A 16,888-nucleotide genomic window follows, 5' to 3' on the forward strand; every position below is an offset into this window, starting at 1 on the left:
TTTATGTTTGGTCACTAGATGCTTTAATGTAAGTTCTAGTATTTTTTCTTCCAAACAAGTCCCTTGCCTTGAGAGGCATAATGGCGACTGTTAGTAATAAGTGAAATAGAACGTACATGGAAACTTATTTTGATAAGATTTCCAAATAAATTAACATGAGGTAAAATCTGATACTTCTAATTGTTTTAAGTCATTTTTAGTGTTCACTAGAGCTTCCTTCACACAAGGACCTTTTTCCCACACTGGAAATCTGTGTGGCGTAGAAATCAATTTAATGATACCTTTGACACGATGCGAGAAAAATCCTGTGACGCAGAGATTCTTCTGCCACATGGACTGCTACATCGTACAGCTCTGAGCTTTCTAGAATCCCGACAAATTTAATGGAGCTGTTCAGATGAGGGGTCTAGTTCCTCTATGGCATTTGTACATCTGAGGTAGAGGTAGAGTGTTGATCTTGAAATCTTCCATCAATCTAGTGTGTATCTTTATCTAATGATGATATGAAAAAGGACTATTGTTCAATGCAATACACATTCCCTATAACAATATGCAATATGACTCCTTTATATTACATACCAACTCATGCCTTATGGTGTAGCATTGTGTTGTATTGCCACATGTACTGTATTGTGGTAAATATACTGAACTGTTGGCCTATTGGAGTTGTCACCATCCTTTAAAGGTAAAAGAGCCATTTATATAGAGTCATAAAAATGTAATACTTTTAGAGCCGCAATGGACAAAAGTGGTCTCCTCAAATCTAAAATCACAATCTGGTGTGCTTAAGAAATAACCGATTGTAGTTCAATAGGCCTAATCAAAAACATAATTTTAGTGATATTACAGTATTTATTATACACATATCCACAAACCAAAATATATTTTTTCATGCATTTCATTCAAACGGCAGCATTTAAAATAATGTAATCCTTGTTACATTTAGTACCAGTTAGAGGAAAATTATTTATTCTCCTGGAGCCAAGGGGTATTTTTATGGTTGATAGGGCCCTGAAATCACCCCCTGATTTTGATAGAGGACCACTTGGGGCATAATATTAATGAGGGTATTTTATCTGAATCATGGCAATTTTATCTGAAATCAAAGATTTGTAAAAAATGTGAGTACCCGAAATGAGCTTATGAATGACGGTTGAAGCTACTTTCGAATGCTATAGCACTTAAGTGAATACACTTATGGAAAAGAATTACCACTCAAAAGAAAGCCCAACTTATACTCTTTTAAACTGGCTAAAGTAAAATTGATTAGCCAATAAACTTATTCAATAGGACAGTAAAGAAAAAAAGGTATATGTAAAAAACTGAAATGCTACGTATGTTCTACATAAGAAAATAAAACATGAAATGGATTAAATCCTGTTTTGATAGACATTACTAGTTCCCTTCACATTAGAGAAGTTTTTGAAACAACGAGAAGAACTATTTAGGACTAATTTTTGTATTTTAGCCTTTTTAATTATTCAATGTTGTGTGAGCTTAATGGCTCGGCAGGGTCGTATAGTTTTCTGCCCTTCTTTCCAGATTGAGTTGGATGGTCCTCCAAGTAAACGTAAGGACATCTTCACCTTCTCAATGCCTGGTCTTTGGGCATGAGAGGTGCATCATATGCCAGAAGATAAACCCGAACTGTGGTACAACAAGTACTGAAAATGGGATGGAATGGCTGCTGGAAGCTGCTAACATGAGGAAGGAAATAATTTATGAAAGACTTGAGAGTCTGTTGATCACAGCAAATTTGTATATCATGTTAACAATGACGTATAAAAACTATGTGTATGAACAAAACCTTGGGAAATTTGTACAAAGTAATACTTCTGTGGATCCCAAGGGAGCCATTTCAAGTCAGGAAAAGGGTACTTTGCATGGGGATACAAGGTGATCAATGGTAGAGTCACATAACCCAGTAACTAAGCAAGACCGTGAATATATTTTCTAAACCATGTGTTATATGTGGAAATGTTAAGAACAAATTAAAGTATGAGAAATTTAAAATATCTGAAAAAAATTGGGCAGAAGCATTTCTGAAAGCAGCTTCAGTTCTCTAGGATGACGTTCTTACCAGAACGTGTAATCTGCTGGTTGCAAACGCAGTCTTTGCAGCCAATTTGAACTTCCACAAATTGTGCATTCGTAACTATATCAGAAAAGGTGAGAATCAATTATCTGTATCGGAGTCCTCATCAGGGGAGCTACTGTATCACACCTTAACTTAGAAAACCCGATGTGAGGATTATCCCCCATGCCCTCCATGCAGTGTGTTATGGAGTAAAAAGTTAGTTGTGATATCTCATAGTACAGATGTCATGGGCATTTGATTGAAATACTGAGATCTCCTAAAGAGCGATGGATGAAGGGAAATGTGAATCAGAGCTGGTGTGGGAAATACCACCAGATATATTCCTCTTCATATTTTAGCTGAGAGGTTAGGCACAGAAACTTGCAAAGTACTTGTAGCACTGCATCATCTTACTGGCTATAATTCAACAAGAAAATTTGGCACTAGAGCAGCTGGACTGAACGATAATCCATGTCACTATCTCCAGAATTTTAGAAAGCACCCAGTTGACATTGACTTTGCATTAACAGAAGAGTTTCTAGTTAATGTTTACGATTCTGGAATGCCATGCAAAACACTGGACAATGTATGATACTACCTTTACCACCACAGTAATGGGACCATCCTTGAACCACCCCCAAGCAGTCATTCTATCAAGGGGCATATTCTCTGTACATTTTACGTGACATATATGGAACTATACTGTCTGGAGAAAGTGCACCTTGCTCCAAGGAATTTTGACTACAACATTGCTGACAGTATCCTTGAGCCAGAACGACAACAAATCTTACTGCCAGATGACTTTCCAATGCCATGTAAATGCACCTCCAGGGCCACTAACTGATGTCTTTGTTGACAACATGAACTATTTGCTGTCAATACTGCATGTGCCAAGCTTCAAACAGGATATAATAATCTAGATAATTAGGCTAAAAGATTAGTGTAAAAACCATCATGAATTTTTCTTTCAGTCATCCTGTGTAGTTTTTTTTTTTTTTTCCTTATTTAGTCTGTAAGGGTATCCTTATTCCTTTGAACTGTCCTTATAAGCCTATTTTCTGGGCTCGACCTGTGTCACTCCCTGAAATGCTCCTTATAGCACCATTTCTAAGGCATAAATACTGCTAAATATACCAGAGAAAAAAGATGCATAGAATGCCAGGAATAAACCCAGCTCGCTCACTCTTGAGTGTTGGTATAGTAACTGGGGCATGTAAGAACCACGTCCATAGGTTCCTCACCAGTTAGCCCTCTCCTTCTTCAACATCCCCCGGAACTACGAGGTGCCGATCTACACCCGACTGCTGCCTTCTACTACGACTATCCTCCCCTCACCCCTACCCCTCCCCACACTCCCTCCCTCATTCCTCCTGGGCACCAGCGAAGGTTCAGACATGTTTTTCATAGCTCTGTGTTTTTTTGTGTTGTTGAAGATGTCAGACCTTTTGGAGATCCCTGCTCCCAAGTTGAGTATTATATTTGTCTGTTTGGGATTTCTAGGTAGTGACACGTTGATTTAATAACCTTGTTGGTTTTTATCTCTGCCGCTTTGTTGACGTCCCCTTATGGGTGTGTACGCGGCCATTTTGGTGTCGCTTCCTCGTGATCCCTTTGTTTTGTCCGACTTTCAATTAGTTCCTCATACTAATTGTAGTCTCATTTCTTCGTCAAAATCCCTTTTTTATGGATGTATGAAAGAGATAATGATAGAGGGAATTTTAGTTTGTATTGGATAACGGGGGAGGGTGGGCTTTGGCACCCTAGCAGTACCAGCTGAACTCGGTTGAGTCCCTTGTCAGGCTGGGAGGAACGTAGAGAGTAGAGGTCCCCTTCTTGTTTTGTTTCATTTGTTGATGTCGCCTACCCCCCAAAATTGGGGGAAGTGCCTTGGTATATGTATATATGTATGTTGTACTTCCTGAAGTTCTAGAGTTGAAATCAAGTACAGTTATGGTATTTATCTAGCATAGCAGTAAAATCCCCATTTCCCTATGTCTGATCTTTGATGTTAACAAATACCTACAGTATTTTGAAAACTTATATGATATGTCTAGTAGCCAGTAAAAACTATTAAAATAGGAGTTAATCCATTCAATATATTTTGTTTTATTATTTTATGTAAAACATCCAGATTTTCAGTTTTTATATACAGTATACCTTTGTCTTTACATTCCAACTGAATAAGTTAATTGGCTAATTAATTTTACTTTAGATCAGTCTTGAATAGTATAAGTTGGGCTTTTGAGGGGTAATGTATTTCCATAAGTGTATTTACTTCAGAGGCAGCTCTTCAATAAGCTCCTCTTGACGGCTTTTAGAATTTACATACCGGCAAAGTAGGGTAACCCGAGGAAGAGTTAGTGTCTTTTGTTTACCCGCGGAAGAGTTAGTGCCTTTTGTTTGCTCATCTTTACTGTCTTTTGAAAGTTCATCGTTCTGTCTCTCATGGTCTGTGCAGACAATGGCACATCTTTTATTTTCTTAATGATTTCAACCTTGTTTTGTGGTACTGAATAGATGTTTTAATACCTTTAACAGCCTTTAATCTATTATCTACTTTTGAAAGGCATTCCTCTTAATTATTTCACGAGTAAGCACAATTCTTACAACTGTAGTGTTGCTGGATTATTTCTCCCTCTTAATGAATACTGGTACATTATGACTCTTACATTGTTTTAGATTCTCCACAACTTTTTTTCTCTCATATCCACTTGGATATTTCGTAGCAAATCCACTATGCTTTTTTGTTTTGTAAATATCATTCAATAATACACTTGTTTATTATTGGAACGTACTTCATTATTTATACAACATGCAAGTCCTCTTGAGTTCTGTATGGATACATGAAAGTCACTTCATTCACTTGAAAATTCTTAATTTTCATACTCTATTTTTTATGTTTTTATTAGCTACTATTAGTGTAAATTGAGCTCTTAAAAAATGACTGATATACCAGCATGGCTCCCCTGCTGATGGATTCTGGAAATAAACGGGAACTGAACAAATTAAATCCCGTGTGAATACGCCATTTCAGGTTAATCCTTTTCTAGATTCCTGGGCAGAATGTGTTGTACTATGCTAGCGGTATTTTTATATTCATTTCAGAAACAGGTCGTCCGAAAGCTATTTAACTTTCATAAGGATGTCTTTGCTTTTATTGGTTTAGATTGAATTTCCTGTTATTGCTTATTTATATTGCCGTCAATGACCTTCGATGTCAAGATGCCAGAATATTCCAAATCAATTAATCAATCTCTCTCAATTATTTACTATTCGAAGATTAGAATCTCTTTACATCTAATAAAAAAAGAGAAAGATGCCTACAATATACCTTTAAAATTAAATGAAATTCAATTCAAATATTGTCTCAAGAGTGTTCCCTAATTTCTGTTTTAAATAGAAAAAAAAGGTTAGTTCAGCTTTTATAGCTGCAGAAGTGTCTTGAAAAATAGCCACAGGTTGGTGACTCCTGGTGGCCCTATTGTATTGCAGTGAATGCATATTAAATTCAGTTCAAATGCATTACCAGACAAAACCAAATAGTTCCAATGCAATAGGCGTGCAATACAATATGGTGTAATATCGTCTTGTGGGCCTTCTTCGTTGTATTATAGCAAGTCCATATTGTATTGTAGTAAGTGCATACTGAATCCCATCAAAGTCAGTGCAATACCACACAAACTACAATGCAGTGTAATCTGCCTATAATACAGTTATCTCTTACAGATCAGGGCAGGCTCTCTTGACATGGGACTCCTGATTTGGGAAGTGGAAAAGAGACCTGTGATATGGGATAAATCGTCAGACGTTTATAAAGACAAACACAAGAAAATACAAGCCTGGGTAGAGATTTGCCATTCGCTCATTGAAGGTTACGAGGAAAAGAGCACCGCAGAACAGATCAACATAGGTAAGTTCTATTATACTTATATTCACATAAAACACTGTATACAGTTATAATAGTATTACAAGTGTCATCATTTTATTGCCTCTTATTGCCAAGCCAGCTTCCTAACATCACTGTTGAAATAATCATGGTAAGTATCCCTGATTTTACAGGGATACCTTCCAATATTTTGCTTTATACCACTCTTGAAGTCTTGAAATCTCAAAAATATAATTTGATTTATATTCAACCCTCGGTAAACATAATTGTGAAGGACACAACAGGCTTTGACGGTGTCAACAGAAAATTCAGTGTCAAACATTCAGAGGTCGATGAAATATTCTCCACTTGTTTCACAGACTGCCAGATGCACAGTATTTATAGAGAGTAATTCTTGTTAGTTTATTTTTTAAAATCCACTTTTGATTGGACAAAAAAGATGAAGTGAGGGTTCAATTGGTTCTTCCTGAACAAGACCATGCGGTAATACATTATTCATGCTATTCTCAATTTTTTTGGAATATAGGAAATAATGAAATATGGTCAAGTCTGAATTATTTTCTCATGAACTAGTCAACAAATGTAACATAATTTGTGTCAGTTAGAGCCAAAAAGGATAACGGAAAAGTAATGTTTGTAATTAAAGTTTATAGAACCACTATAACTTTTACAGTTTCGATAAGTTTTCCATCAACTGGACAAATACAGTTTGGAAAATAAGCATCTTTGAAATCCTGCAGAAATCTTGTCCCTTTGATCTTCGGCTAGCTCCGAAATGCTTTCTTCTCTCATTATATCCCAAAATTGAATACATTCTCTGTGTGCAACCTCGCTGGTATTTGACAAACCAATTTTGTAGATATGCTGTAATGAATGTTAGTCACACTTCAGCCAGAGGCATGATACCTGAATCATGAAATTTATAGATACATAAAGAAGATCCTCCCAATAATGGAGCCCATTATAATGAATGTCTGTATAACGGACTAAATACAGATAACTAGAGTAGTTGTCGGTTGGCATCTTGAAGGTCATAGTTTCAAGATATTTATGTTTATTTGAGGAATAATTCTAAATCAATGAAATCAACTTTTTGCTATAGGAGGCTATATGAGAAAATGTGAACACTTTCTGCTGATTTTGTCATCAAATAAGTTCAGGCTAATGCTCTTGAGTATATGCGCACATATAAATAACAAATGATATTCTTAATATATGTATAGATGGTATTACTTTTAGAAATTTGGTTTTACAGTTTGTATCCTTAGTAATTTGAAATAGATGAAATATTACAAAGCAATATGTATATAGCAGTGAACCAGAAATGTCTAAATAGTTATATTTTTACCTCAATTTACTGTGAATGTATTTTTATTCGTGGGTACCATTTTTCGTTGTTTTATAAAAAAAAATGTTGGTTCGTGGATTCTTAAATTCGTGGATTTCCGTTTTGGAACTTTTACTTTTTTGGTTTTTAGTTAAACCCCAATTATGATAAAGTGTTCATTTGCAATGCAATAATTATCATAGTGCACACCAAAATAAAACAGATTCACAATAACAAATCAAAATAATTATTAATCCACAATGGTTTACAAAATGTAGGTCACCAACACAAATTGAATGTGTCTAAGTTCAATACTAAATTCTGACAGTGTATAAAAATTTTCGTAGGATTTTTAAATTCGTGGATTCGCCCACCCACGAAAATTGGTACACCACGAACAAAAATACTTTCACAGTATATATATATATATATATATATATATATATATATATATATATATATATATATATATATATATTATTTATATATTTACTTATATATATATATATATATATATATATATATATATATATATATTTATATATTTATTTATATATTTATTTATATATATATATATATATATATATATATATATATATATATATATATCTATATGTAAATTGAGATAAAAATACAACTATATAGATACAGTATATACAGTACTGAAACAAATTTTTCTTTTTGCAGAAAAAGAACTCCAAACTAAGTGGAAAAACATTCGAGACTCTTTTGCAAAGAACAAAAAGAAACAAAAGGAAAGGAGATCTATATCTGGAGCTGTGCAACCTCGTCAATACATTTTCAGTGAACAGTTGTCCTTCCTAAAGAAAGTGATGGACGACAGTTCAAGTTGAGACCACGCTCCGGGAGAAATGTTGGAAGAGAAGCCCCGAGATTTCCCTGAAGAGTTTACCAGTGGTCCAGCCTAGAACTGACGAGAAAGGGAAAAGGATGTCTTTAGAGGACAGGATTATTTAGTTCATGGAAGGTCATGAGCGACAGAAAACAGGCAACAATAAAGATCATCTTACGCCCCTTGTCCCAGACGCATTCAAATTTTCTGGACGTGATGCAACGCCATTCCAAATATTTGCACTCCACAGTATTCCAACAAACTCAGTTTGGCCGCTGCTTGGTATCTTTAACCTCACAGAGTACAAAGAATATCTTTCAACCTAGTTAACAAACCCCTACAACATTAAATTCAGCAATAATATAGTCATACGCAGCACCTTCTCCAGGTTCCGGCACACCACACATATCAAACAATTATGATTTAGATGCATCGTTTTCACAAAGCACTTACAGATATTTACAAATGTTGAATGATATATATACTGTATATATCTCTCGCCTATATAATAAAGAGCATGTGACTTGCTCTATATATATATATATATATATATATATATATATATATATATATATATATATATATATATATATATATATATATATATATATATATATATATATATATATATATATATATATATTATGTATATATATAATATAATATATATATATGTATATATATATGTATATATATTTCTTTTCACTCATGCTCAGCTCTCCCTGTCCCTTGGGTAGGGGGTAGAAGGAGTAGTCATACCCTGGGGAAAGTTGGGTGCATGTGTTCATATCTATTTGAATATTTAGCCGTCATTCTTGACTTTCATGCTCAGCTCTCCCTGTCCCTTGGGTAGGGGGTAGAGGGAGTAGTCATACCCTGGTAAAAGGTGGGGTCATATGTGCATATCTATTTAAACATTTAGCCGTCATTCTTGATGGGTTGCGTACTTTAGTATATATACATACATACATACATACATACATACATACATACATATTTCTTGGGCAAGCACCTAGAAACAACAATTTCCCACAAATTACCCATACTTGTGTGTTATAGTTAGGGGTAGGGTGTGGGAAGGGTTGAATCTGTGTGTGTGCATATTTATCTAAATATTTAGCCGTCATTCTTTGACGGGTTATATACACTACTTTATATACAAGTGTATATATATATATATATATATATATATATATATATATATATATATATATATATATATATATATATATATATATATATATATATATATGTGTATATATATATATATATATATATATATATATATATATATATATATATATATATATATATATATATATATATATATATATATAAATAAATATATATGTATATAATATTTGTGATTGCATGTGATTGTGCATGTATGCATACATACTCACACATGCTTACTGCAATGCAGTCAGTTTAATATTTTAAATAGCACGTAAAATATAGCCTCAATAATTTCCTGTGTAAATATTATAGGCAAATAAAGCCACTGTAATACATACTGCTATTTCATTTACCTCCATCTACGCTTATTTAGCAGTAAAGGCAATAGTATCTTCTGGAGGATTGAATGATCAGATAGCTGTGTCTTGATGTCTAGTTTCCTCTTTCAATTTGCTCACTAGTTCTTGAGACAAATTGCAAAAATAATTGAAGAATTTTAGTTAATCATCTTTGAGGCTGGAATATTTGATGTAGAATATTCTGGAGCAGTTTAATAGGTGGGTCCACCATTTATGGTGTCTTTTCTCTTTTAACACCCTGTTCATTGTCTTTTCTTTTTTAGCACCCTGTTCATTAAGTAAACATTAAGTCTCTCTCTGCTTGACATTCTTCATCTCAAGCAAACTAAATGGTGATGTGCGGTATTTGCAAATCGCCATTTCTGCATAGCAGGTGAACTAGTCACATGTGAAAAAATCAATTGCGTGGAGACGTATTTTATTGACACTCTTACAGTGGCAATTTTCTTGTGGGGAAAAAGATGCTCATGTGAAGGGAGTCTAAGATGATTTGCACTCAACTGTTTCTGTTGTTTTTAGACATAATTATTAATTATAGCATTACCTCAGGTGCAGGAAAAGTTTTTTTATTCAGTGACCATTAGTGTTGAAACTTTTACTCTTTTTAAAGAGATCTATATAACAATGAATTGTCTAACTCTGTTCTGGAATAGTTATTTTTAATACATTGCCAATGTTAATTTAGATACAGTATAAGAGAATAAAGTGTGATCTACAGTATACTCAAAATTCTCTCCTTTGAAAAGTGGCTGTTATAGAAGAGAAATTTATAAATCTTGATCTCATTCCAAACTCATTTAGGTTTAAATGAATAGATCTACAAGGTGACTTCCAATTGTTTTGAGAAATTACATAATATTTACATCAGTAGCTTAAGACTAGGAATTCAGATGAAGATTTTTTTTTTTTTTTTGGCTTGTTGCATATCTTTTAACCCTTTTACCCCCAGGCTCTGGAAATTTCCAACCCTTAACCCCCAGAGAGTTATTTTCCCCAGCACATTTTGCAGTATATATTTTCTTTAAATTGCTCTAACAGCCTTAATTTTTGTCATAGAGAGGTCAGGTTGATCTCATTCTCTTGGAAAAGGCCTGAATTTTCTCAAAAAATTATCAAAAATATGAAAAAAAAAATTTTTATAGCATTTTTTTGCAAGGACGTACCGGTACGTCCATGGGGGTAAAGGGATGGCTTTTGTGAAACGTACCAGTACGTCCTTTGGGGGTAAAAGGGTTAATGAAAAGCATTTAACTGAGCAAGTTTGCAAAGATGGATTTTTTTTTTTTTTTTTATGAATTTACGTTATTATCAAACAAATTAGATTGGCAGCATTTTGTTTAAAAATTTTTTTTTGTAATCTAGTTTTCCCTGTCTCATTAATGTTTGCCAAGTAATTAGAGGACATTATGACTAGATAGAAAAAAAATTTGGATAACTGCTCTTTGTCGTTACAATGAAGAATTGGAAATGTAATTTCTTGCCTGTGACAGGTTCATTTCAGATTCATACTGTAACTCTTGGGTACAATCTAATGCAACACAGTACAGTCAAGGTACATTTGAAAGTTCTAAACTTTTGAAATTTTAATGTGTTGTGGGAAGCAAAGGCTTCTGCTAATCAACAATTTTTGTTTGAGTAATATATATTTGATTGATAATAACCTATGAAGTTGTTACTACTTTATTTTATTTGTTACTGATGAAATGAAAACTGAAAATAGGGTTGTTCTAGTTCACCAAGTGGACAGGACAGTAATCAATGCTTAGAATTAAAAAGATAGCTAAGATCTGTCATTATTCCGAGCTGTTGTGAGTAGGAGGAAAGTTTCCTTATGTTATACGACATGGCAAATCTTGCATCCCGAGCCATGATTGCTGTCTGAGAACAAAGGAGCTTATTGAATCCCCATGTCCTCCAATCATCCCCTTTCCAAAGGCCCATTTCTTTGTCAAATTTTCTCAACATTTCACCAAAGGTTCATATTTTCAAAATAAAATTACAGAACTCTGTGATAGGAAAGGGCTTGAATCCATAATCGTGTGTTGGCTTATTTTTCTAGCATTTTACTAACTGGTTTTCCTAGTTCTTGACTGATGTTTCGGTTTCTGTACGAAACCTCGTGGGAAATGGGAATTCTGCATCTCGCTTACTTGGATGCTTCCCATGACGGGCGAGTACAACTATGACATTTTTTCTTTAGTCAGAGAAATGGTCAAAGAGAACATCTACCCTTGCTATAAAGACTTGAGGCTTAGAAGTTATTAATAATGGGTCAGAGCATGGCAGTGTTTTCGAATAGCTGACAAAACGCATATCTCGAATCTAGAGAGAACTAAGTCATATCCCTATGCTTATTACTAGAAGTAATTTTGTCTTGGACAGATTTTAAGGAAATATCTTTATGCCTTGGATATTTTGGGGAAGAAGAATTGCAGATACTCCCAATCAAATGATTTCTCATTCTCCAGTATGTTGAGGGATTTAGAGTTGGAAAAGACCAAATGTGAACATGTTTTGACTTTTTTCAACAAGAAATACATATGATTTCGTCACCAGTTTTAGATAACTAGGTAGGTGAAGATCATGTTACAGGTTTCTATTCTAGGTCTGCATGTTTTTTCTTCTCCATCATTTTACTGGAGTTAAGCAAATTCAGGAATACTGCTAATGGTAGCATGACTGTTGGCGACTTTTTGTCCACATAGAGAACTTTTCAGGTCTGTGTCCTATGTTGTTGAAGGGTCCAAGAATAATCGAGTATCAAGGTTTAAAGGTGGCCTTACAAATTCTATTTTTTCAGGCAACAAGTTTGGGAGTCAGTTTACCTAAACATCAACGTGCTTTTATAAGTCTTCTGGATGTCTGTTCTTAGGTCACTAAAGGCAGTCTATTAATAGTGAATATCAAAGATTTTGGAAGGATTATTTTGATTGATGCAGTTGAAAAAAATAATTTGATGAGAATTAGTTTGGACAGGTTGTTGAAATTCAATTTCCTTTTAAGAGAGGAAATTGTCTAATTATGCTGTAAGGGATTAGAAGTCCTTGCTTAATACCATACTCAAGTATCTAGGCTTCAACTTACCCTCTTTAGATACTACTGAGATTGCATTCATGGTTTTTACTCTTGAAAAACCTACGTTTATCAGAATGGATTAGTGCAATTTAAAAGTAATGGTACCTTTTCAAAAGGGTCTCTGTTTAAACTTTTGGAAGGTTGATCTCGCAGCTAAATGGTTGTCATTTTAGTATTAGTAAATTTGCTTTTAGTATTGCCATCAAAGTAATGTGTTGATGGAAAGCAAGTTTTGTCCTATGAGATGGGTTTTGCATTCAGAGCTAATTATTTTATTATCATATATTGGATGCAATTTTCCCAAAGGTCCTTTTTGGGGAGGAAAGGCAGTGGTACGTCATTCAAAGGATTTTTTTTTTGTCTTGTGAGAGCTGTAAAGATTTATGTAAACAAGACTGAAATAGTTGAGTAAAAGTTGTAAATATGGTTATTGAAATCCTGGGTTGTTTGTAGTTAACAGTTCAGTGACAGACACGCAGCAAGTTTAGATTTGATGCGGTAAACTTTATTTTGAAAGGATTTTTGACAACAGCTCAGTGGCTTATCAAGATGGTTTTCACAAGACATTTAAAATAAACTTTTTTATTAGAAATTTGCTTGGTATTGTGTGCTGTGGTGAATATGGTGGGTATGTTATTGATAAGAATTTACTGTTTATTCATTTGCTTAAACTTATTTTGTTATACCTTTATTTTTCTCAATGAGAAAGTTTAAGGTTTTATTATTATACAGTGTAAGTATATAGTTTTAAAAGTTTTGATAGTGGGATTGTAGTTAAAATCAAAACAGAAAACTTGAGTGATTACAGATTTACTTTGGGTTAGGATTGGTTGGTGACTTTGAAATCAGTCTCAGGTGGTTGATGAAATGTATTAATCTAGATAGTAATTTTCCTGTCTTTCACTAGCCCATCCTCATCAGTGAGTGGTAGTCAGCAATATGAATGTCAGGAGAGTTTCATAGAAATAAACCAGAATTTTTATTATAAATTTGATTATTTCTATACTCACCTGATTTTCTTATAAATGTCACCCCTCCTCCTCTCCATTGACTAGTGATGTCAAGAAACTAATGTTATGGTTTCCACTCCAAGACTGAAAAGCAGAGGGAGGTATGTCATTATTGCATAGACAGTATGCCCGATAGTTCTATGCTTATCAGAGGTGAAAGTATTTTACAAAAGAAGAAAAAAGGAATTATTTTAGGTTAAACATCGACATTTAAACTGCTTCTTGAGAGTAGCTATAGGCTATATGAACATTAGGTGGTTATTGAAATAATGAAATTTATAATTAAAATTTTATTTTTGTTTTCAATCTTTGCAACTCAAGGTGTAGGCCATTCACAAGTGCAGGGTGGGAGTTTACGTGAAAGCTAAAACTGAACTCCGAGGCTGTGCCGTAAAGCATTGTTTTGGTCGGTTGAAAATCGCCCTTCTCTGATATTGAATGTTTTGATCTCTAATTATAGTCATAATTTCTAGTTACATTTTTCAAAATATTTTATTCTGCTTGGAAAGATTGTCATAGTGAGTGTTCAAATCTAAGAACAGTATACCGAGTTTCAAATGCCTAATAGTTACTTGAGCATATGCGCTACCCGTATTACAATCATCTTTTCTCTTTTTCCATGATGTCATTCTGTATTAGAATGATTACCTGTGAAATATTCCCAATTGATTTTTTCTTCTTTTTTTATGTTAAAAAAGCTTTATTTCTTATCAAGCATATCCAGGCATTTAGTATTTTCCATCACAAATTATCCATATTTGTTGTTAGTAATTGTTGCACCCACATGAAAGAAAACTACTTTGAATACTTTTAAAACAGATGGTGTGGAGAAAAATTCTTATTAAATTGAATAGAATTAGGATAAAATCTTGCCCCTACTTGGCAGCCGAAACAAACTTTCATCAAACTTTGAAAAGAACTGCAGTGTAAGGATGCAATTACATAGACAAAAGAATGCTCGATTTCAAACATACCCACTGCTTAGGTCTAGAGGCCCAGTACATTTTTGCCCTGAACTACAATTTGAAGTTATGTTCTATCACTGTTGTGAAGATACACATTATATTTTTTGTATACCAGAGAAGGTAGGGTTTCATTGATAAAGTAAACCAGATAATGCATGACAGATAGGGGGTAGAACAGTGTAGATTTAGAGAAGGCAAATGGTCTTGAATCTTTTGCAATACGGCCATAACACAAGTCAGCATGAAGCTTTTATATTTGTTTGTGAGCCTCAAGGGATGAAATATACTGGTGTAGTTATGCCTCACAATGAAAGATTGCTGGATTTGAACCAATAATGAAGAGACATAGGTTAATCAAGAGCATGACTTCCTTCCTTGGATGCAATACAAATTTTATCCTTTCCTTCCCCCCTCTTATTCACATAACTAGGTAGCATCCACTGTCTAACTTTTTTCACTTATATACCATTAAATAGATTGCTTCAATCTTCTTCAGGCTAATACTGTATAGCGACATTGTATGGATTGGTTTCTAGCAGACTCCTATCTTCAGAGCAGAAATCAAATCCAGTGAGATCTTGGTCAATACAAGTTCATCCAATCTCATACTTTACCATGTTCAAGCACCTTGTAATTGAGTCAAGTAAAATCAGTATTTAATCATTTTGCCTGTGCGTTAGAATAATCATCTATAGAATTTTTTCTTTTTTCAGGAAGAAGTAAAGGAGACAAATGTTAACCCCAGAAAGTTTGTTGTAGTGAAACTACTAGAATGTCCTCACTGCAATTACAAAACTCCGTACAATCAAAACATCTTGGAACACCTTTGGACCCATAGTTCAGTTTCATCTTCAGGTCATAAGAAAACACCTAAGGGAGGGAAGTCCTCCAAAGGGGATTCAACAAGAGAGGAAAGTTTATTCACCTGTGATATTTGTTCGGCAAAATTTGCTCACATGCGCACACTTCGCAGCCATAAGCAGTGTCATATTGAGGCAAGTGTCTAAGATGCCTATTTAGATTATCATTATTTTTATTATTATTATTATTATTATTATTATTACTAGCTAAGCAAGTAAAGAGAGTAAGGAAGGCTGGTTTGAGAATTGAAGAGACAGTGAAAGATGAAAATGGAAGGTTGTTAAAAGGAGAGGAAGCAAGGAAAGGAAATAAGGAAATAATGAGAAGTAACGAGCAAGCCATTAATATTGAGAAGTGATTTTGAGATTCATGTAGTCTTTGCCGCCTTGTGACAGAAACTCAATGAAGGAAGATTTATCTCACCCTTGTCTGGAGTTTGTGTCAAAGAGTCTTCCTGTCAGTGTCTAAGACAGTGTTGCCAAAGTGCGGAATTATGGGGGGGTAATGGCGGAAAAATAAACCTACAGAGGGATCTCCATTTCAAAATCCGATTTCTGGAGCAGGAAATATTTCCGCATAGTTATCGAAGTTAAAAACATATTTTTTGGCATATAAATCTGTTTTACATTAATAATATGGTCTATGTTTTTGTATCTGTCGATCTGTATTTTATTTTGAACTAAAACTAACATAACAAAGTATAGAAATTATGATTATATTTGATTTGATTTGACGCATGTTTTGATGGTTTTCGTTACTACAACGTTTATAGGCCGTTTTCCTTACCAAGCGGAATTCTCAGGCAGAACCAGTGGCGGCACTGTTTAGATTAGTGAAAGTTCTTATTGCATCCAAAACATTTATGAATCTGAAGGGATGTCAAAATATCTACATTTTATGTAAATACAAATATGAAAGACATGCAGAATGGATAGTCGTAGACATTAAACCAGCATTAAATAAACAGTTTTGAAAGAAAAGGCTGAATATTTGCTTTATACAATGTTATATTAAATGACTAAGAATGCACAGGATATTACTTTTCTGTGGTTTCTTTTTTGGTTGATGAGATGGAAAAACTAATGAATCTTGTTGCTGTTGAAAGTTATTTTATATGTTCAAATTTTTTTTTACGAGCACTATCTTCAAGTGATTACACAGAAAATTAAAAAAAGTTAAAGTGGGGTAATTATACATTACTTTCACTAATCCACTGATTCTATTCTCAAGATGTCCAAGGTACCAAAAGGTGAGACTGGTTTAATGACTGTTTTGTAAGCATTCAAAAGTATCCATTTC

General features: G+C 34.0%; 1 protein-coding gene across 3 annotated transcripts in view; it reads left to right on the forward strand.

Moving 5' to 3' along the window:
- Window positions 1-16,569, forward strand: part of LOC137623940 (zinc finger and BTB domain-containing protein 46-like) — a 48,599-nt gene extending 32,030 nt beyond the window's left edge. The window contains exons 7-8 of one of the 3 annotated variants that reach the window (XM_068354701.1): window positions 5,804-5,987; window positions 15,442-15,601. In XM_068354701.1, the coding sequence (XP_068210802.1) occupies window positions 5,804-5,987; window positions 15,442-15,467 (210 nt within the window). In that variant the 3' untranslated portion in view covers window positions 15,468-15,601. Of the gene's footprint in view, window positions 1-5,803; window positions 5,988-7,977; window positions 8,666-15,441 lie in introns of those variants that run through there. The other 2 variants (XM_068354699.1, XM_068354700.1) reach the window with 2 other exon arrangements.
- Window positions 16,570-16,888: the final 319 nt, after the last annotated feature.

Source organism: Palaemon carinicauda, chromosome 2, assembly GCF_036898095.1.
Source record: "Palaemon carinicauda isolate YSFRI2023 chromosome 2, ASM3689809v2, whole genome shotgun sequence".
Classification (NCBI taxonomy): domain Eukaryota; kingdom Metazoa; phylum Arthropoda; class Malacostraca; order Decapoda; family Palaemonidae; genus Palaemon; species Palaemon carinicauda.